The 22,872-nt window shown below is 45.6% G+C and overlaps 1 protein-coding gene across 3 annotated transcripts in view; it reads right to left on the bottom strand.

The window, feature by feature from the left end:
• Nucleotides 1-22,872, bottom strand: part of DYM (dymeclin) — a 363,276-nt gene that overhangs the window by 95,157 nt on the left and 245,247 nt on the right. For all 3 annotated transcript variants that reach the window (XM_075327226.1, XM_075327240.1, XM_075327233.1), the window contains one exon: nucleotides 18,284-18,386. In XM_075327226.1, coding sequence (XP_075183341.1) covers nucleotides 18,284-18,386 — 103 coding nt within the window. The remainder of the gene's footprint in view (nucleotides 1-18,283; nucleotides 18,387-22,872) is intronic.

Below are 22,872 nucleotides of genomic sequence, written 5' to 3'. Positions count from 1 at the left end.
ACTGAATAGAAAACCTGAAAGACATATGTCCCTATATTTTTGTCCATACAGTGTAGGACAGCACCCCTCACGATATCAGAAGGAAAGATGGTAGACATGTTGGAGTCAGATCTTTAGTTCCTCCTCCTCTAGTTGTAGGTCAAATGAATTGTGCCCGGAACGAGGTTTATATCATTTATTAGACAAACTCTTAAAGTAGCAGTGCAGCAAAAAGTATCCCGAATATCATGCACATTATTGATAGCCCCCCGGCAATATTCCAGCTGTGTAACACTTCCCCTCACCTCGGTTACATCCTTACACTTCCCTCCATCGCAGGCAGCCGTTTCATCTGATCTCCTCTGGGACCACCTGTCCAGGACACGCTCTACAAACCGGACGGACGTCTGACTGGCATCTCCCATCAACTCCCCTTCGCTGCTCAGACCCCTCTCAGCACCCCGCTCTACCCTCCTTGTCCCTAACAGGTAGCTTAAGACATTGTCAGATTTCGGAAGCTGCTCAGTTTTAGAATAGGGGGGGAAGCAGATTTAATGTAATGGCCATAAAATGGTTTGTGCAATGCTTGGACAACTTCCTCTTAAATAGGGTTATCAAAGTGTAAAAATAGCCAGCTCCTGCACTTCACTAGTGTGGCACTGGCCTCCCAGGGCTCGCGTGACATTGTTATGTCAGGTGGGCGCTGAAGCCAATCAGAGGCTACTCATGGGCAGATTTGCTCTCACATCCATCAAAACTTGCACATCCAGGGAAAGTGTGAGAGTTGATGCCCATTAGTAGCCACTGATTGGCTGCAGCGCTCACCTGGCATTACAATGATACGTGAACCCTGGGAGACCTGATGCAGACATCACTGGAGCAGCAGGTTTCTGCTCTTTGTATTTTACACTAAAAATATAATATACAAGAAGCTGTTGACCGGGTAGTGGACAACCCATTTAAATAGGAGCATGAGTGTTATGAGACGCTATTATCTTTGCAAAGCCAGAGGCATCATGGGAAATGTAGTCTGCAACGGTGGGGGAGGGGTGGGGGGACTATATTAAAGGGGAAGAAATGATAAAAATAGTAGGTAACTTCATCTAAAGCAGGAAAAAATGGCTAATTTGCTGACCCCAGGGGCAAGCTCCCCGGTACGAGGCTGCACGGGCGGCTAGGCTCCACTGAGAGTGACACAATACGCTATACGGCTGGAGAGCGATAGGAATCATTGCATCACTGAAAATGAAAGGAGACATTCGAATGATTCATCTTCATAGGAAGCAGACGGTTCACATAGGGCTTCAGTGATTAGTAATAATTAACAGAGCTGCGGGCAGAAGTCGCTCTGTTCTCCTCCAGGAACTTGGGGCACAAAGGTAAAATGTGCAGGGTTTTCTCTACGTGGCACAATACTAGTGCCAATAAGGTGAGGGTATATGCGCTGGCACAGAGAGCAGGTCTTTGATGCTGAGGTCCTAATTACATAAGGCTCTCCTGTAGTCCGAGCGAGCTCTGTCTAGCCCTGAGGAATGCAGACAGCCCAGAAGGTGTCTATGGCCCCCGTCCCATCAACGTGACAGGCCACTTCCCAAACTGCTGGCTGGTGTGCAGCCAGGTCACCACCGGAGAAATGTCAGGGTGACAAATGACAGAGAGCAGTGACTGTGGGATACGAAAGAGGGTCTGCACCCAGGACACTGCTACGTGGGGTCACACACTTTGGACTATGTCAGGCAATAACTCTGTGACAACCCAAACGGTGGGATAAAGAAATCGCCTGATGCTATCTCACCTACTGCACAAAATAAATGGATGTACTCCAAATGGTTAAAAAACGCTAGTGGCCAATGAGGCCCACCAGTGACACAAAGCTAATGGGCAATAAGGCCCACCAGTGACACAAAGCTAATGGATGATGAGGCCCACCAGTGACACAAAGCTAATGGGTGATGAGGTCCAAGAGTAACACAAAGCTAATGGATGATGAGGTCCACAAGTGACACAAAACTAATGATCGATGAGGCGCACCAGTAACACAAAAGTAATGGTCGATGGGGCCCACCAGTGACACAAAGCTAATGGTCGATGAGGTCTACCCCTGACACAAAGCTAATAGTTGATGAGGCCCACCAGTGACACAAAGCTAATTGCTGATGAGGTTCACCAATGAACCATAGCTAATGTTTGATGAGGTCCACCAGTGATACAAAGCTAAAAGCTGATGAGGTCCACCAGTGACACAAATCTAATGGGCAATGAGGTCCACCAGTGACACAAAGCTAATAATGGCCTATGAGGTCCACCATTGACAAAAAGGTAATGGCTGATGAGGTCCACCAGTGACACAAAGCTAATGGCCGATGAGGTCCACCAGTTACACAAAGCTAATGGCCGATGAGGCCCACCAGTGACACAGGGCTAAATTCAATGATTCCTCCAGTAACACAAAGCTAATGGCCAATAAGGTCCACCAGTAAAACAAAGCTAATGGCTGATGAGGCCCACTAGTGACACAGGGCTAATGGCTAATGATCCACCAGTGACACAACACAACGCCAATGTTAGATGAGGCCCACCAGTGACACAACGCTAATGTTAGATGAGGCCCACTAGTGAAACAACGCTAATGTTAGATGAGGCACACAAGTGGCACAAACCTAATGCCTAATGAGGCCCACCCATAACAAAACGGATGCACAATGAGACCTAACCATGACACAGGCCAATGGATCCAACAAGCGGCTTCCTAATTAGGCACAAAGATGATGGTATTGGTTCCCGGATAAAACAATGATTCCGTTCAATGACAATTACCAAGACAATGCCTGCCGATACTCAAGCAGTACCCGAACCTTTAACCTTTTCCATGTAGAAAGTATCTGAGTGTTGAGTCTACAGTCCTCATGGCCCCCAGTTCAGAACTTTTCTGTAGTACCTTAATTATATGGCACGGACCAGCCCATTGGTGATGTGGAAACAATCATTCCCTGATATCCCTTACAATGACCGATGTCTTGGAGACACAACACTGAGGAGCAGCTGATCAAAGAGCGAGACGGTTTATGAACTTGTAATATTCGGGTGAGGCTTGCTCCCGTCTCCCGAGTCACAAGCCTTTGATGTGAGTATATGTACCTGTAAAGCGAGGCCGGCATGGAGCTTATTAGTGCACCATGCTGAGCGGCAGACCTAAAATAGCTGACTTTTAAGTGGTTGGAAGGCTCTGCAGGGACTGAGCGGCCTTTGTGCGGGGCCCTGAAGAGCTTATTAATCTGGCAGCCTCTTCCCTGGGCCGCTGATTATTGCAGCCGGTGCCATCTATCAAGCCGCCTGGCCGATCTGAATCCCCTCTTCACAGCACAGTAATAGCGCAAACAGGAAAGCGGTCCGAGACAGAGGCCGGAGACTTGATAGCGCTCACCCCGATGGACCGTGCCACGGGACACAACAGGCAGATTACATCGCTCGCTTACGTCCTCATCCTACTTCCCTCAGATTATGGGATTGTGTGTGTTAGAAGAATTTCATGACGCTGCTTCACTTCCTTACAGGATGAATCAATCTGAGCGTTAAAAGACAAATGAGGCCGGCGCTCGGGTAATGAGGCTAAAGGGGGACTCTGCTCTGGAGTTCAAGGGGACCCAAATATTTCCCCTGAACGTACACGGACATGCATTCCCAATTATTGCAGATCAATTATTTTTGTGGAACTCTTCACTCTTCTACAAGGAAATCCTCATCATACAGAACACATGCGGATTTTGTAAAACTGCTGCAAACCAATTAATCGCCTGTGGAGGGACCTCAGTGCATACTGCAGCCTCTTGTGTCCCTAGAGGATAGAGGACCCATCCTCCAGCCAAATCTGCAAAAGGACACTGCTGTCTCCTGGTTCTCTTCCTATCTTTCTGGCCGCTCATTCAGTGTATCATTTGCTGGCTCCACATCTTCTCCTCTTCCTCTCACTGTTGGGGTCCTTCAAGGTTCAGTCCTGGGCCCTCTTTCCTCCCTTTACACTGCCCCAGTTGGAATGACCAGCAGTAGATTTGGCTTCCAGTCCCATCTTTATGCTGATGACACAACTATGCACCTCATCCCCTGACCTCACCCCCGCTGTACTACAGAACACAAGTGACTGCCTGTCCTCGTCTCCAACATCATGTCTGCTCTCTATCTGAAACTTAAGAGTGCTTTACACGTTGCGACATCGCTACCGATATATGGTCGGGGGTCACGTCGTTAGTGACGCACATCCGGCAAAGGTAGCGACATCGCAGCGTGTGACACCAAGGAGCGACGATCAACGATCGCAAAATCGTTCAAAATCGGTGATCGTTGACACGTTGCTCCTTTCCTTAATATCGCTGCTGCCACAGGTACGATGTTGTTCGCCGTTCCTATGGCAGCACACATCGCTTTGTGTGACACCGCAGGAACGAGGAACCTCACCTTACCTGCGTCCACCGGCAATGCGGAAGGAAGGAGGTGGGCGGGATGTTACGTCCCGCTCATCTCCGCCCCTCCGCTTCTATTGGCCGGCTGCTTAGTGACGCCGCAGTGACGTCACTGTGACACCGAACGCACCTCCCCCTTAAAGGAGGGATTGTTCGGCGGTCACAGCGACGTCGCTACAGCATCGGTCTCCAAATGTCGCACAAACGACGGGGGCGGGTGCTATCACGCTCGACATCGCTAGCAAACGCTAATGATGTCGCAGCGTGTAAAGCACCCTTTAACCTTTCCAAAACTGAACTACTTCTATTCCCTCCGTCTTCTAACCTTCCTACACTTGACATCACCCTCTGGGTGTGCAGCAGCATAATAATAACAACTAGGCAGCAAGCCCGCTGTCTGGGTGTTATACTTGACACTGATCTCTTCTTCACCTCCTATATACAATCTCTTGCCCGCTCCTGCCGCCTGCACCTCATGAACATCTCTAGAATCCGCCCCTTTCTCACCATGGAAACAAAACCCCTCACCGTGGCCCTGATCCACTCCCGCCTTGACTACTGTAACTCTCTATTAATTGGTCTCCCCCTAACTAGACTCTCTCCTCTACAGTCCATCCTTAATGCAGCAGCCAGGGTCACCTATCTGGCTAACTTTTACTCGGATGCCTCTGCTCTGTGCCAGTCATTGCACTGGCTGCCCACATATCATAGGATCCAACTCAAATTGCTTGTTCTCACCCAGAAAGCTCTCCACAGTGTGGCACCCCCTACATCTCCACCCTCATCTCTGTCTATCACCCCACCCGTTCTCTATGCTCCTCAAACGACTTTCGACTAACATCCACACTAATTCACACCTCCCACTCCCGGATCCAAAACTTCTCCCGTGCTGTACCAATCCTTTGGAACGCTCTATCCCAAGAAGCTAGGACGAATCACAACTTACTCAGCTTCAGACACGTCCTAAAAACACATCTTTTTAGGATGGCCTATCACACTCCTTAGCCGAACTAAATTCACATAGTCCCTCCACGACCTCTTAGACCATAACTCCCCGTCTGCACCGCATCCAAAAGCATCACAAAGACTGGCTGGTGACTGATCCAGGCAGCCATTATCTATCCCCCATTTTCTTGAGATGGCTGGATTGTCACTGTAAATAAGCACTTGTACCTTGTCCCCCCATCTCATTGTAGATTGTAAGCTCTCACGAGCAGGGTTGTCATTTTTGCTCACATTATAGTATTTTCTATAACTGTTACTTCTTTGTATATGAACCTCTAAATTGTAAAGCGCTGCGGAATATGTTGGCGCAATAGAAAGAGATTATTATTATTATTATTATCAAAAAAGGAGATTTCCCAGCACATTTTCCACAAAATGGGACAATGCTCCCAAGTCTCCCGCCACACCCTAGAAAAAAAAAAAAAAGAATACTCAAAAATGTAGGAATATCTACCCTATATAATACAGATGCCATGTGCAGCAGCCTGCATTCTGGGAGTCTTATATGGGAGGAACGGTGAAAAGTTATATGGAGGTGTATGCGGAGCATCACATACTGTATGTGCCCCTATGTATACGCTATAGTGAAAGGATAGGACAGCACGGTGGCTCAGTGGTTAGCACTGCAGTCTTGCAGCGCTGGGGTCCTGGGTTCTAGTCCCACTCAGGACAACATCTGCAAGGAGTTTGTATGTTCTCCCCGTGTTTGCGTGGGTTTCCTCCCACACTCCAAAAAAAAAAACCTAGAGAGTCTAGTTAGATAGGGAATTTAGATTGTGAGCCCCAATGGGGACAGTGTTGCCAATGTATGTAAAGCGCTGTGGAATTAATAGCGCTATATAAGTGAATAAATATATTATAGTGGCAGAAAAATGGCGCCCCCTGTTGATATGGTGGACAGCATGGATATATTTTTATTTATTTTTTTAGGTTCAGATTCTTTTCACCTCCACCATTGGCTGCAATATTTGATTATCTCTCCCCTAAATTTTCTTCTATTTCTGGAAATTCAAGTCTACATGCAAAGAAATGCGCTATAAAAGCCTTACATAAGACAGTGAGCCTTTCCCATGTCTTCCTCTTTACGGCGGCAGGGCTCCCTGTCCCAGGAGGCAGAGGTCACTGGGAATTTCTCAGCAGAGTGCTCTCTTGCCCCCTAGTGGCCACCTGTGGTGTTACCGCAAAGCTTGTATTGGAATGTGAAGCATGAAGCGGTGCTGGTCTGTAGAACTAGGAATGCCAGCATGCCCGGCCAGCCATCCTAGTCCTTAATTACTGATTCCGCAGGCTGACGAGCCATAGTTTGTTATCTCGGAGTTATTAGGGGACTTTGAGTTATGCGCTCCCTGCCCCCCACCAGACTCGTGTTGACATTGAGGACGTCAACTAATCTGCCCCCAGGACAAAAATTTTATTCCCTATTCGTTTGTCTGAACAAAGAGCCTTCAGTGGAGGGAAGGTGTCGGGATTTGGCACAGAGGCCATGTTCCCATATTAGGAAGGGAATGTACAGACATTTCGCCGGTGTCCCTCCTATGGCGTACGCCTGTCATGGCCGTCATCGTCCTAATGTCGGTGTCAGTGCAGCCGTCATCTCACATCAGCACCGGATCCTTCCCGAGCTGCTCATCTGGAGCTTCCAGGTTTACGCTCCATTTCATCTACTGTTCCCTGTTATCAACCAGTGTGGTGAGCGGCTGACTGGACTATGGACACAAAGTGCAGACAAGTATCAGTGATGAGATCTCCATCTCCACATATCTCCAGGGCAGATAACCACCCGGTATATCACTATGGGGGGGGGGGGGGGTTCATCCTCTGGGATGAGGAGCTGCAGCACATCTTTTGCTGTGTGCCCGCATTACTGGTTTTTCCAGTTCCGAAGCTCTTAGGAGCGCTGCTCTGAAGGAGTAAAGGGTGAAGGTCAGAAATGGGTTGGCTTTGTGCGCTAAAAATTTGCTGACTATTTTAACATCAGCAAAGCCGATCAGATTGTAGGAAACCTCATCCATGCAATGGAAGCCGACTTGCGCTCCAGGTCCATCACCCCAATTTCATACGCTGCAATGAATGTCAACAAATTCTGCAGCAGATCAGCCTGGTGTGGGTGTGAAGGGCACGGAGCAGAAAATCAGCGCTGCAGACCCTTTATTCTCAGGAGAGAAGCGGGATAACCCTTTAGATCATTACCTGGATCTCATAGACTCTGGACTATTGTCACAAGAACAATAGACGATGGTTATAGAAGAGGTTGGCTCCGCTGTAGTCCCCAGGGCAGTGACACAAGGCTCCATGGGGCTTTCAGTGATCGCGAGTGCGGTGCGGGAGCGTAGCACAGAGCGTATATACACGTACGACGGGTGAGGAAGCTTGCACGGCCGAGTGGTGTCCGGTTAGGTGGAATCTTTAGGTCTTTCCCGTTTTCTAATTGTAGTTGTATAAGACGTTCAGGAGACAACACTGACCGCTGCTCCGTACTCCCCACAAGGAGATATACCGGAGGAGGGGGCTCCAGTCTGATCCGGGGTTCCTACTTCCCAGGTCAGAGGTACCAAACCTCCGATACCCATAACCACAGAGAACAGCGGCAAAAGAGGTCTACCCTAAAATGTAACAAACAGAAATTCCACATAACCCTGACAGTCCACCAATAACAGCAACAGAAGAGCCCCCACAACCCTACCGATCACAAATAACAGCAACAGAAAGAGCCCCCACAACCCTACCGATCACAAATAACAGCAACAGAAAGAGCCCCCACAACCCTACCGATCACAAATAACAGCAACAAAAAGAGCCCCCACAACCCTACCGATCACAAATAACAGCAACAAAAAGAGCCCCCACAACCCTACCGATCACAAATAACAGAAAGAGCCCCCACAACCCTACCGATCACAAATAACAGAAAGAGCCCCCACAACCCTACCGATCACATAACAGGAACAGAAAGAGCCCCCACAACCCTACCGATCACAAATAACAGCAACAAAAAGAGCCCCCACAACCCTACCGATCACAAATAACAGGAACAGAAAGAGCCCCCACAACCCTACCGATCACAAATAACAGCAACAAAAAGAGCCCCCACAACCCTACCGATCACAAATAACAGCAATAGAAAGAGCCCCCACAACCCTACCGATCACAAATAACAGGAAAAGCCCCCACAACCCTACCGATCACAAATAACAGAAAGAGCCCCCACAACCCTACCGATCACCAATAACAGAAAGAGCCCCCACAACCCTACCGATCACATAACAGGAACAGAAAGAGCCCCCACAACCCTACCGATCACAAATAACAGCAACAAAAAGAGCCCCCACAACCCTACCGATCACAAATAACAGGAACAGAAAGAGCCCCCACAACCCTACCGATCACAAATAACAGGAACAGAAAGAGCCCCCACAACCCTACCAATCACCAATAACAGCAACAGGAGGAGCCCCCACAACCCTACCGATCACCAATAACAGGAAGAGCCCCCACAACCCTACCGATCACCAATAACAGCAACAGGAGGAGCCCCCACAACCCTACCGATCACAAATAACACGAAGAGCCCCCACAACCCTACCGATCACCAATAACAGAAAGAGCCCCCACAACCCTACCGATCACCAATAACAGGAAGAGCCCCCACAACCCTACCGATCACAAATAACAGGAAGAGCCCCCACAACCCTACCGATCACCAATAACAGCAACAGGAGGAGCCCCCACAACCCTACCGATCACAAATAACACGAAGAGCCCCCACAACCCTTCCGATCACCAATAACAGCAAGAGCCTCCACAACCCTACCGATCACTAATAACAGGAAGCGCCTCCACAACCCTACCGATCACCAATAACAGGAAGAGCCCCCACAACCCTACCGATCACAAATAACACGAAAAGCCCCCACAACCCTACCGATCACCAATAACAGGAAGAGCCCCCACAACCCTACCGGCCACCAGTAACAGGAAGAGCCCCCACAACCCTACCGATCACCAGTGACAGGAAGAGCCCCCACAACCCTACCGATCACCAGTGACAGGAAGAGCCCCCACAACCCTACCGATCACCAGTGACAGGAAGAGCCCCCACAACCCTACTGATCACCAGTGACAGGAAGAGCCCCCACAACCCTACCGATCACCAGTAACAGGAAAAGCCCCCACAACCCTACCGATTACAAATAACAGGAAGAGCCCCCACAACCCTACCGATCACAAATAACAGGAAGAGCCCCCACAATCCTACCGATCACCAATAACAGCAACAGGAAGAGGTCTCACAACCCTATCGATCCCCAATAACAGGAAGAGCCCCACAACCCTACCGATCACCAACAGCAGCAACAGGAAGAGCCCCCACAACCCTGTCAATCACGAACCACAACAACAGCAAGCGCCTCCACAACCCTACTGATCACCAACAGGAAGCACCTCTACAACCCTACCGATCATCAACAGCAACAGGAAGAGCCCCCAACAGCAGGAACAGGAAGGGAACCCACAACCCTACCAATCACCAACAGCAGCAACAAAAAGCCCCAAGTAACAGCCAATGACCCCCAAATTACAGAGGAACATTGTAGACCCCCAGCAACAGTCATGGGCCACAGATCAGTCACACATCCTACAAAAACACCAACAGGACCCCCAGAAAAAGTTAAAAAAAAAACCCCAATAACTTCAACAAAAGAAAGGAAGAAAGACCCCAAACCTACAAACAGAAATAGAAGGAGCCGCAGTAATAACCATGTACCTCAAAAAAAGCAACAGGATGACCCCCTGTAAAAACCAGGTACTCCCCCTTCTCACTAACAGAAAGAGGACCACCAGTAATCCTCAAATGACCCCAATGACAGCACAAGAAAAACAGTCCCCATATACCTCACAGACCACCAATAAACGCAAAAGTAAGAGCCCCCATATTCAATAAAAGTACCAAAGAGCTCCCGTAACAGCCACTGACCCCCAATAACGGAGGAACCTCAGTAACTGCAACCAAAGGAAAAGCTCCACCAACAGCCATGTACCCCCTTAATGACACCAACAAACGACCTCAAGTAACATCCAATGATCCCCAATAACAGAAGGAGCTGCGGTAATAGATGTTTACACCCAATAATAGCTAAAGAAGAAAGACCCCCAGTGAGAGTAAGCTACCTCCCACCCCCAAAAAAAGAGGAAGAGAATGAGGAGAACCAGTAATAAACATGGACCCCAATCATAGTGAAAAATTGAGGTTCCCAGTAACAGCCATGGACACCAAAGGCCGATGGCGCTAAAAGAGAGTATAGATATATTCTTGTAAATATTGGACGATACATAGAGTATTTCAAGTAACCTAGACATAAAATCCAAAAACAGCGGCACGTGGAGGAACCTCAGTAACGGGAAAAAAACCCCCAGAAAAAATGTGACAGCCTTTGGGTGTATTGGAACAACGCCAAAAGAAGGACTTGAGAGCAAAAATATCAACAATCTCAAGGTTATAAGTCCATTTCCAGAGATCTTTATGTTCCCTTGTCCATAGCGCAACATAATCAAGACCTTTACAATTCATGGCAATGAAGATAATTTCCCTGGATGTGAATGGCAAAGAAAAATTGATGAAAGGTTTCAAGGCAAAATAGACTGGAAAGTGGATAGGCCGCTCCAATCAAGTTCCAAAGAAATTCAAGCTGTCCTGCAGGGACATCAGGGAGCATCAGTGTCAGCACCAACTATCCATCCACATCTAATTGAAACACTATGGAGGAGACCCAGGACGACCCCACTGCTGACACAGAGAAAAAAAGCTAGACAGCAGTTTACCCAAATGTCCGCAAGCCAAAATCCATCTGGGAAAGCGTCTTGTTGACAGAGGAGACCAAGATAGATTTTTTTGGTAAAGCACATCATTCTACTGTTTACCGAAACCGGAAAAAGGCTTTTAAAGAAAAGAGCACATGACCTACAGTCAAATATGGTGGAGGCTCAACGATAATTGGCCTGGACTGTGTGCAAGGTATCTGTCACACTAGGTACAGGGAAATGCCAAGTGAAAGGGAAGGGAAACCCTGTGTGTAGGGAAAGGTAAGATGGTGACCCCTGACCAAACCTACTATTAGGCTATGTGCGCACTAGGCCGTTTTACCCGCGGATTTACTCATTTCTTGAGAAATGTCTGCAATCTTTGTGCAGACATTTCCCAGCAAATCCTATGAGAAAAAAAAATAGCAGTGCGCACTCTGCGGATTTTTCTCAAGAAATTTCCTTGAGAAGATTTTCTTGAGAAAATTTCTTGAGAAAATGAGCATGTCAATTCTTTTCCGCAGGTACCTGCGGATTTCTGCAGTACAGCCTGCAAAATCCGCAGGGAACAACCTGCGGGAAAATCGCGGCAAATCCGCATGCGGATTTACCGCGGATTTGGTGCGGATTTTTTTTCGGAGGTCCGGAAATCTTCCACTCCCAGAAGTTTCTCAAGAAATTTTCTTGAGAAACTTCACATTTCTAGTGCGCACATAGCCTTAGAGTTCCTGGGATCCCTCACCATCCTAAGAACCTATGCGCCGAGCTGGATACCTGACCCTAGGTATCCCTAGTGCTGGGCCCTAAATAGGGAACGGATGGAATGAGTTATTCATCAATGCCACTAAACAACTAAAGACGACATAAGGAGGACACACACGGGGAAAAATGCATCAACTACTTATCTACAGATGACTCAGGTAAAAGTCCAGCAGAGTTTTCAGCAATAATACCATAGAGGAGTACAAGCCACCTGCTTGCAACCAAAGCTTGAATGAACTGAAAAATATCACCAGCACCAAGTTTAAGGAAGGAATGGGTTTGTATTTAAGCACCAAGATAATGCTGATGATCAACAGCTGCATGGAAAGTGAGCTCCTGCTGAGTCCAAAGGGGGGAGCGATGAAAACCCAGCAGGAAAGCTACCTATACCAATGAATACTGACAGCAGGAACAATGGAAAGTCAGGAAGCATTCTGCACAGTCAAATGCTGTGACCTTCTATAGCCAGAAACCACATGACTGACTGTGACACACCCATGACAGCATTATGAAATTTGAAGATTACTCAAGGATTTTGGGTGGCAAAGCAGCGCCCAGTGTCAGAAAGCTGGGTTTGCGTCCTAAGTCATGGGTCTTCTAGCAGGACAATGACCCCAAAGGGTACCAGCACTTTCAACCATGACTTTGTACATGTGTGCGTGTTATATGTGTAATATATTTATATATATATATATATATATATATATATATATATATATATATATATATATATATATATATATATGAATATAAAAAGAGCCGTCGTGATTACTCGCTAATCCCCCCCCGCGCACATTACCACACGCGGCTCCGCCCTCCAGACATTACACACGCAGCTCTGCTACATCCACACTCTAAATCCCTCCTTCCCCACACACAAACTTCACCTCATCCAGCACTAATGACAACTATGACAAGTCCTGCATACACTAAGGAACTGATCATGTGACCCCTGACTCTTCCCCTCCATGTGACATCATCACAGGTCCTGTAAGCACAGAGACAAATCCGGTTGTGTACATTGCACACTCGGGGGAGAGCTGTATACCCTTGGGGGAGAGCTGTATAGCCTTGGGGGAGGGGAGCTGTGTACCCTTGAAGGAAGATCTGTATACCTTTGGAGAGGAGAACTGCAAACCCTTGGGGAGGAGAACTCCATACCCTTGGGGAGGAGAGCTGTATACCTTTGCGGGGAGGGAAGCTGTATACCCTTGGAAGGAGGGGAGCTGTATACCCTTGGAAGGAGGGGAGCTGTATACCCTTGGAAGGAGGGGAGCTGTATACCCTTGGAAGGAGGGGAGCTGTATACCCTTGGAAGGAGGGGAGCTGTATACCCTTGGAAGGAGGGGAGCTGTATACCCTTGGAAGGAGGGGAGCTGTATACCCTTGGAAGGAGGGGAGCTGTATACCCTTGGAAGGAGGGGAGCTGTATACCCTTGGAAGGAGGGGAGCTGTATACCCTTGGAAGGAGGGGAGCTGTATACCCTTGGAAGGAGGGGAGCTGTATACCCTTGGAAGGAGGGGAGCTGTATACCCTTGGAAGGAGGGGAGCTGTATACCCTTGGAAGGAGGAGAGCTGTATACCCTTGGAAGGAGGGGAGCTGTATATCCTTGGAAGGAGGGGAGCTGTATATCCTTGGAAGGAGGGGAGCTGTATATCCTTGGAAGGAGGGGAGCTGTATACCCTTGGGGGGAAGGGAGTTGTATACTCTTAGGGGGAAGGGAGCGGTTTACCCTTGGGAAGAAAGCTGCATACCCTTTGGGGGAAGAACAGCTGTATACCCTTGGGGGAGGATGACAGTTATATACCTTTGGGGGAGCTATAAACCAGGGAGGTGAGCTGTATACCCTTGGGGAGGAGGAGAGCTGTATACCCTTGAGCCGAGCATTAGCTGGCTGAGAACAGCTAGTAAATATACATTGGTGTAAATGTCTCAAGAAGAACATGGTGCGTCATGCGGTAGGCCCATGTGGTGTACACGAACGAGTTCCCATCTGATCTGCATCCTGCATTGCTTGCAGAATCCTTCCCCTTCTTTTTCTTCCCTAGGAATGGTTTCCATTTACTGCATCCAGAAGCGACAAGCCCTCCCCCATCAACACAGACTATACATCTTGTGAGTTACAGTTTTATGACCTGCCAAGCCGCTGATTAGAGTGACCTCTGACCTCCCCCTGTCTTTAGACATTTGATCTTTCGGACAAGCCCATAACTAGCTTGTTAACATTTCACTTGGAGGCTGCCGTGTTTTCCTATAGGACAGCGCAGCAGCCACACATGCACCTACAGCAAGGGGAGCAGGAATTTCACAACCAAACTACATTTTTGGACAAATCTAATAAAGATGCTGTGGGATGTGATACCAAATGACTAACAAAATGAAGAAAAATATATATGGAATTCTTTTAAACATAAAATTGGGAATCACTGAAAAGAAAACAATTTACTGTGACTTAACAAATTGCCATTAATCATTAAAAAATACCCAGACATTATGCACATACTACGCTGTTACACATAGAACAAATATTATAGTAGTTATATTCTTATACATAGGGGGCAGTATTATAGTAGTTATATTCTTGTACATAGGGGCAGTATTATAGTAGTTATATTCTTGTACATAGGGGGCAGTATTATAGTAGTTATATCCTTGTATATAGGGGGCAGTATTATAGTAGTTATATTCTTATACATAGGGGGCAGTATTATAGTAGTTATATTCTTGTACATAGGGAGCAGTATTATAGTAGTTATATTCTTGTACATAGAGGGCAGTATTATAGTAGTTATATTCTTGTACATAGAAGGCAGTATTATAGTAGTTATATTCTTGTATATAGGGGGCAGTATTATAGTAGTTATATTCTTGTATATAGGGGGCAGTATTATAGTAGTTATATTCTTGTACATAGGGGGCAGTATTATAGTAGTTATATTCTTGTACATAGGGGCAGTATTATAGTAGTTATATTCTTGTACATAGGGGCAGTATTATAGTAGTTATATTCTTGTACATAGAGGGCAGTATTATAGTAGTTATATTCTTGTACATAGGGGCAGTATTATAGTAGTTATATTCTTGTACATAGGAGGCAGTATTATAGTAGTTATATTCTTGTATATAGGGGGCAGTATTCTAGTAGTTATATTCTTGTACATAGGAGCAGTATTATAGTAGTTATATTCTTGTACATAGGGGCAGTATTATAGTAGTTAAAATGTTGTACATAGGGAGCAGTATTATAGTAGTTATATTCTTGTACGTAGAGGGCAGTATTATAGTAGTTATATTCTTGTACATAGGGGCAGTATTATAGTAGTTATATTCTTGTACATATGGGGCAGTATTCTAGTAGTTATATTCTTGTACATAGGGGCAGTATTATAGTAGTTATATTCTTGTACATAGGGGCAGTATTATAGTAGTTAAAATGTTGTACATAGGGAGCAGTATTATAGTAGTTATATTCTTGTACGTAGAGGGCAGTATTATAGTAGTTATATTCTTGTACATAGGAGCAGTATTATAGTAGTTATATTCTTGTACATTGGGGCGGTATTATAGTAGTTATATTCTTGTACATAGGGGGCAGTATTTTAGCAGTTATATTCTTGTACATAGGAGCAGTATTATAGTAGTTATATTCTTGTACATAGGAGGCAGTATTATAGTAGTTATATTCTTGTACATAGGAGGCAGTATTATAGTAGTTATATTCTTGTACATAGGGACAGTATTATAGTAGTTATATTCTTGTACATTGGGGCGGTATTATATAAAATTACCAAAGTGCATTCAGTATTCCCTACTTATTCATTATTTAACTGAAAATGACCAAAACGTTTAATTTAAGGGCTGGTGTCAAATTAATTAATGGCTACCAATTTGTGTGTTCCTTTGGATGTGGATGAGGACTCCTAACAGGGCAGTTCAGGATTGCTGGAATGTCTCTCAGCTGTTCATGTGGGGAAACACGGCACATTTTGCTGGGAATAATAAGGCGGGCTTATGGAATCCAACAGAATTCCTGTTGGGAAGATTAAAATAACAAAAGGCACCGACTGTAAATATTACTGAAATCCAAGCTGTTAAGAATGTGGATGATGTTCTTTAATGGAAGTTAAACAACATCTCCTGGAATCAGTACTAAAACATGTTATATCTCGTTGTTAAATGGATAATGCATGGATCATAAACAATGAAAAAAATTATATACATTTCTTTTTATAATATCTACAATACTGCTACCCATGTACAAAAATATAACTACTATAATACTGCCCCCTATGTACAAAAATATAACTACTATTATACTGCCCCCTATGTACAAGAATATAACTACTATAATACTGTCTCCTATGTACAAGATAACTACTATAATACTGCCCCCTATGTACAAAAATATAACCACAATAATACTGCCCCCTATGTACAAAAATATAACTACAATACTGCTCCTATGTACAAAAAAATACCGACTATAATATTGCCCCCTATGTACAAGAATATAACCACAATAATACTGCCCCCTATGTACAAAAATATAACTACAATACTGCTCCTATGTACAAAAAAATACCGACTATAATATTGCCCCCTATGTACAAGAATATAACTACTATAATAATTGCCCCTATGTACAAGAATATAACTACTATAATACTGCCCCTATGTACAAGAATATAACTACTATAATACTGCCCCTATGTACAAGAATATAACTACTATAATAATGCCCCTATGTACAAGAATATAACTACTATAATACTGCCCCTATGTACAAGAATATAACTACTATAATACTGTCCCTATGTAAAAGAATATAACTACTATAATACTGCCCCTATGTACAAGAATATAACTACTATAATACTGCCCCTATGAACAAGAATATAACTACTATAATACTGCTCCTATGTACAAGAATATAACTACTATAATAATGCCCCTATGTACAAGAATATAACTGCTACAATACTGTCCTCTATGTACAAGAATATAACTACTATAATACTGCCCCCTGTGTACAAGAATATAACTACTATAATACTGCTCCTATGTACAAGAATATAACTACTATAATACTGCCCCCCATGTACAAGAATATAACTACTATAATACTGCCCCCTATGTACAAAAATATAACCACAATAATACTGCCCCCTATGTACAAAAATATAACTACAATACTGCTCCTATGTACAAGAATGTAACTACAAAACTACCCCCTATGTACAAGAATATAACTACTATAATACTGCCCCCAATGTACAAGAATATAACTACTATAATACTGTCCCTATGTAAAAGAATATAACTACTATAATACTGCCCCTATGTACAAGAATATAACTACTATAATACTGCCCCTATGTACAAGAATATAACTACTATAATACTGCCCCTATGAACAAGAATATTACTATAATACTGCTCCTATGTACAAGAATATAACTACTATAATACTGTCCCCAATGTACAAGAATATAACGACTATAATACTGTCCCTATGTAAAAGAATATAACTACTATAATACTGCCCCTATGTACAAGAATATAACTACTATAATACTGCCCCTATTAACAAGAATATAACTACTATAATACTGCTCCTATGTACAAGAATATAACTACTATAATACTGCCCCCCTATGTACAAGAATATAACTACTATAATACTGCCCCCCTATGTACAAGAATGTAACTACTATAATACTGTCCCCTATGTACAAGAATATAACTACTATAATACTGCCCCTATGTGCAAGAATATAACTACTATAATACTGCCCCTATGTGCAAGAATATAACTTCTATAATACTGCCCCCAAGTACAAAAATATAACACATTATATATATATATAAAGAATTTGGGTTTGTAAAAAAAGGCTATATTTTAATATGTAAGCAGAAATTGTCTCTGAGGTTGTGATTTATGGCGTGCTGTAAAGCGGCCGTGCATGTGATACAGTCGCAGGTTCCGCTGAGCTATGTGGCCATTATGGACTGGAGGACGTGCCTTGCTGCTCTATGAAGTCTATTCTAGTCCTGTGCACATTGCAGGGAGGGCGGTGGGGTCTGGTCTATGGCACCGGTGAGGGATCTTGTCACCGGTGGTTTGGTCACATCTGTGTACAGTAAACCACATGTGAGACGTGAAGTCATCCTAAGAGTCTGGAGGGTGGCTCTTGGTGTCAGACTGTGGCAGCCGTGACCGTCCGTGTCCCGATCGGCGGGGCTGAGCCGCACACAGACACATGCTTTCAGTTTGATACTCACGTAGTCAGGAAATGGGGAGTCGTCTGAGCCAAGGGACCCTCGCAGGGACTGAGTGGCCTGCTCCAGGACTTTGTTGTGTTTTTTAGAGAGCAATGAAAACAAACTAAAAGAGAAAAGAAGAAAAGAATAATGTTAATAAAGAAAGATAAAACCGAGATATTGTGATCCGGCATCATGGGAGCCGAGGCGCATGTGAGATCCCACAGACACAACGGTGCGGAACATGGAAGAGGCTCAACATGGGGCGACCACAAGAGGGAACCGGCCGAAATACAGGTCATACACCAAATACAATAGAGAGAGAAACAGCCGGGGATTGTGCTCACTGAACGGTGCGCGGAGTCAAGGATCAGCAATGTATTGTATGTACACAGTGACTGCACCAGCAGAATAGTGAGTGCAGCTCTGGAGTATAATACAGGATGTAACTCAGGATCAGCAATGTAATGTATGTACACAGTGACTGCACCAGCAGAATAGTGAGTGCAGCTCTGGAGTATAATACAGGAGGTAACTCAGGATCAGTAATGCAATGTATGTACACAGTGACTGCACCAGCAGAATAGTGAGTGCAGCTCTGGAGTATAATACAGGAGGTAACTCAGGATCAGTAATGTAATGTATGTACACAGTGACTGCACCAGCAGAATAGTGAGTGCAGCTCTGGAGTATAATACAGGATGTAACTCAGGATCAGTAATGTAATGTATGTACACAGTGACTGCACCAGCAGAATAGGGAGTGCAGCTCTGGAGTATAATACAGGAGGTAACTCAGGATCAGTAATGTAATGTATGTACACAGTGACTGCACCAGCAGAATAGGGAGTGCAGCTCTGGAGTATAATACAGGATGTAGCTCAAAATCAGTACAGGATTAGTAATGTAATGTAAGTATTCAGTGACTGCACCAGCAGAATAGTGAGTGCAGCTCTGGAGTATAATACAGGATGTAGCTCAGGATCAGTACAGGATTAGTAATGTAATGTAAGTATTCAGTGACTGCACCAGCAGAATAGTGAGTGCAGCTCTGGAGTATAATACAGGATGTAGCTCAGGATCAGTACAGGATTAGTAATGTAATGTAAGTATTCAGTGACTGCACCAGCAGAATAGTGAGTGCAGCTCTGGAGTATAATACAGGATGTAGCTCAGGATCAGTACAGGATTAGTAATGTAATGTAAGTATTCAGTGACTGCACCAGCAGAATAGTGAGTGCAGCTCTGGAGTATAATACAGGATGTAGCTCAGGATCAGTACAGGATTAGTAATGTAATGTAAGTATTCAGTGACTGCACCAGCAGAATAGTGAGTGCAGCTCTGGAGTATAATACAGGATGTAGCTCAGGATCAGTACAGGATTAGTAATGTAATGTAAGTATTGAGTGACTGCACCAGCAGAATAGTGAGTGCAGCTCTGGAGTATAATACAGGATGTAGCTCAGGATCAGTACAGGATTAGTAATGTAATGTAAGTATTCAGTGACTGCCCCAGCAGAATAGTGAGTGCAGATTTTAGGCTTTGTGCACACGTTTCAGATTTGTTGCGTATTTTTATGCTGTTTTCAGTGCAGATTTTTAACAAAACCTGAAGGATTTCCTATTCCCAAAAAAGTGAATTCTGTATCCTGAAGCCTCATACACACGGTCAGTATTTTCCCTGCAGATTTGGTGCAGATTTGAATCTGCAATATATCAAGTCCTTTAGAATTTTTGCTGTAGAATTTACCCAAGCTAATGTATGGGAACAATCTGCACCAAAAACGCATCAAAAATGCCTGTATTTTCTACCAAGTAATGCAAAAATGGAGCAGGAATTTCAGCACCTAAGACTTTAGTCTGTTTTTGAGCATTTTTTATTTTTTAAAGGGAAACTGAGTGAATAAGCGCGCACTGCCCAAACCCTCATCTCCCCCCTGATTGAGCGCAGGACCATGGACAGGATTTCCTATTAAAACCAGAGATTCGAGAAAATTCCTGACATTAAATATTCGTTGTCGCAAAGACAAAATATTTATCGGTTTTGCACGCCCGGCGGCCGCATGAGCAGGGGACGTCTAGTCTGCAGTGTCAGGGAGCTGCACGGGGACTGATGGCGCGAGGTGCGCGGGCGATGCTCGAGGAGTCGGCCCTGGCACCATCTCAGGACCACGTTCCTCCGTAATATTCTGAACGTTCCTTACTCATTTTCCTCCGGCAGACAATGGTTTGCGGTTTGGACGCTTCGTTAATATTATTAAACTTTAGTCTGCTCGCCAGAAACAAAGCAGATTAATATGGGAAAAAAGAGGAACAAAAGACAGAACTCTGCAGAAATCTTCACGGTCTATCCTGAGGGTTGCATATATAGCAGGGCATAGAGGGATCGGTCAGCAGGTCTTTACATAAGGAAGCACTGCTATGGCTTAAGAGGTGCTCGTCCCCTAATATAAAGGACATCTTTCTTGTTGAAATCAGACGTGCCAGTAATGAGAAATCCAGAGCAGAAGCCATATGCAAATCAGGCTGCAAGTGCACTGGGGGCGTGTCAAAGCTTTAGAGCTGCAAGTGCACTGGGGGGCGTGTCAAAGCTTTAGAGCTGCAAGGGCACTGGGGGCGTGTCAAAGCTTTAGAGCTGCAAGGGCACTGGGGGCCTGTCACTGAATGAGCTTCAAGGCTGCAAGTGCACTGGGGGGGCGTGTCAATGCATGAGCTCCAAGGCTGAAAGGGCACTGGGGGGGTGTCAATGCATGAGCTTTAGAGGTGCAAGTGCACTGGGGTGTGTCAATGAATGAGCTTCAAGGCTGCAAGTGCACTGGGGGGGGCGTGTCAATGTATGAGCTCCAAGGCTGCAAGTGCACTGGGGGCGTGTTAAAGCTTTAAAGCTGCAAGTGCACTGGGGGCGTGTCAATGCACTGGAGCTCCAAGACTGCAAGTGCACTGGGAGACGTGTCAATGCATGAACTCCAAGGCTGCAAGTGCACTGGGGGGCGTGTCAAAGCTTTAGAGCTAAAAGTGCACTGGGGGGGCGTGTCAAAGCTTTAGAGCTGCAAGTGCACCGGGGGCGTGTCAATGCATGAGCTCCAAGGCTGCAAGTGCACTAGGGGTGTGTGTCAATGCATGAGCTCCAAGGCTGCAAGTGCACTGGGGGGGGTGTCAATGCATGAGCTCCAAGGCTGCAAGTGCACTGGGGGGCGTGTCAATGCATGAGCTCCAAGGCTGCAAGTGCACTAGGGGCGTGTCAAAGCTTTAGAGCTGCAAGTGCACTGGTGGCGAGTCAATGCCCTTGAGCTCCAAATGCACTGGTAGCGTGTCAATGCACTTGAGCTGTAAGGCTGCAAGTCCTCTGCTCGGTGTGTCAATGCATTTGAGATCCAAGGCTGCAAGTGCACTGGTGGCGTGTCAATGCCCTTGAGCTCCAAATGCACTGGTAGCGTGTCAATGCACTTGAGCTGTAAGGCTGCAAGTCCTCTGCTCGGTGTGTCAATGCATTTGAGATCCAAGGCTGCAAGTGCACTGGGGGCGTGTTAATGCCCTTGAGCTCCAGTGCACTCCCGGGCATGATTTGCTTACGGCTTCTACTATTGATATCTCATGACCCGAGCATCGGATTTCTACAAAAAAGGTGTCATTTTTACTGGGGGACAAGTACCTATACAACCATTCCCCTAATTCTGTATATAAAAACGTGCTGACAGCTTCCCTTTAATATAAAAGCCTACATACGAGTATATGGAAAACACTGGGCAAGGAGAAATCGAACAGTCATTGATCCTTTCTTTCTTTTTCTCTTACAGCTAGGTAGCCCCCGTCCATAAATATTATAAGGAAGGTTCAGCCACTTACATGTAATGAGAACATTAGAATAGGAACAATTGGAGCAAATAATAAAACTTCCCTCACCATGCCCAATTGTAGCATTATTCTCACAATTGTGCAGCCGATGTGCGGCCAGCGGTGCAGGGAGCTTCGTCCTCGCTGCTCCGTCTGTCCGGCCGTACTTATGACTGTATGTGCACACGTTGCGTTCTATTCCGCAGCGTGTAAGTCACTGCATGTGCGTCTCAGAACACATTCTGACACGCATTGTTTACTGCAGAATTCATGCGTTCTGGATGCTTGCTCTGCCATAGACAGAGCTGGAAAAGCATCCAGAACGCACATTTTTCACAATGCGGTCCCACTCGGCTCTGCAGCATCCCCATAGACCTGCAGCAGAGCCGAGTGGGACCGCACTGTCAAAAGGAGCATGGCTGGCTGCGAGACAGAGCCGTGCGATCAGAATGAACTTCACCCCACTTCATTGTGATCGCGCGGCTCTGTGCGTGTGCCGCGGCTTGATTTACGATCACAGGTGAAGGACTTACCGGTGACTGAAAATCCCCTGAGTGACTGAAGTGAGCCGCGTGATCAGCAGTGCAGTCACTCAGATTACCAGCTTGAGTCCTCCACCCGAGACCTGTGGCCGCGGGTAACCTGAGTGACGTCTCCGCTGATTGCGCGGCTCACTTCAGTTTCTGCGTGGAGCTCACGGGAGTGGCGGTGTCCTGTCAGCTTCATGTAGCAGAGCTGGATGTGTCGTGGGACCTCGTGAGGATTACACCGGACCT

Source organism: Anomaloglossus baeobatrachus, chromosome 1, assembly GCF_048569485.1.
Source record: "Anomaloglossus baeobatrachus isolate aAnoBae1 chromosome 1, aAnoBae1.hap1, whole genome shotgun sequence".
Taxonomy (NCBI): domain Eukaryota; kingdom Metazoa; phylum Chordata; class Amphibia; order Anura; family Aromobatidae; genus Anomaloglossus; species Anomaloglossus baeobatrachus.
Note: the sequence above shows the minus strand (reverse complement) of the source record. Positions and strands in the feature narration are given on the sequence as shown.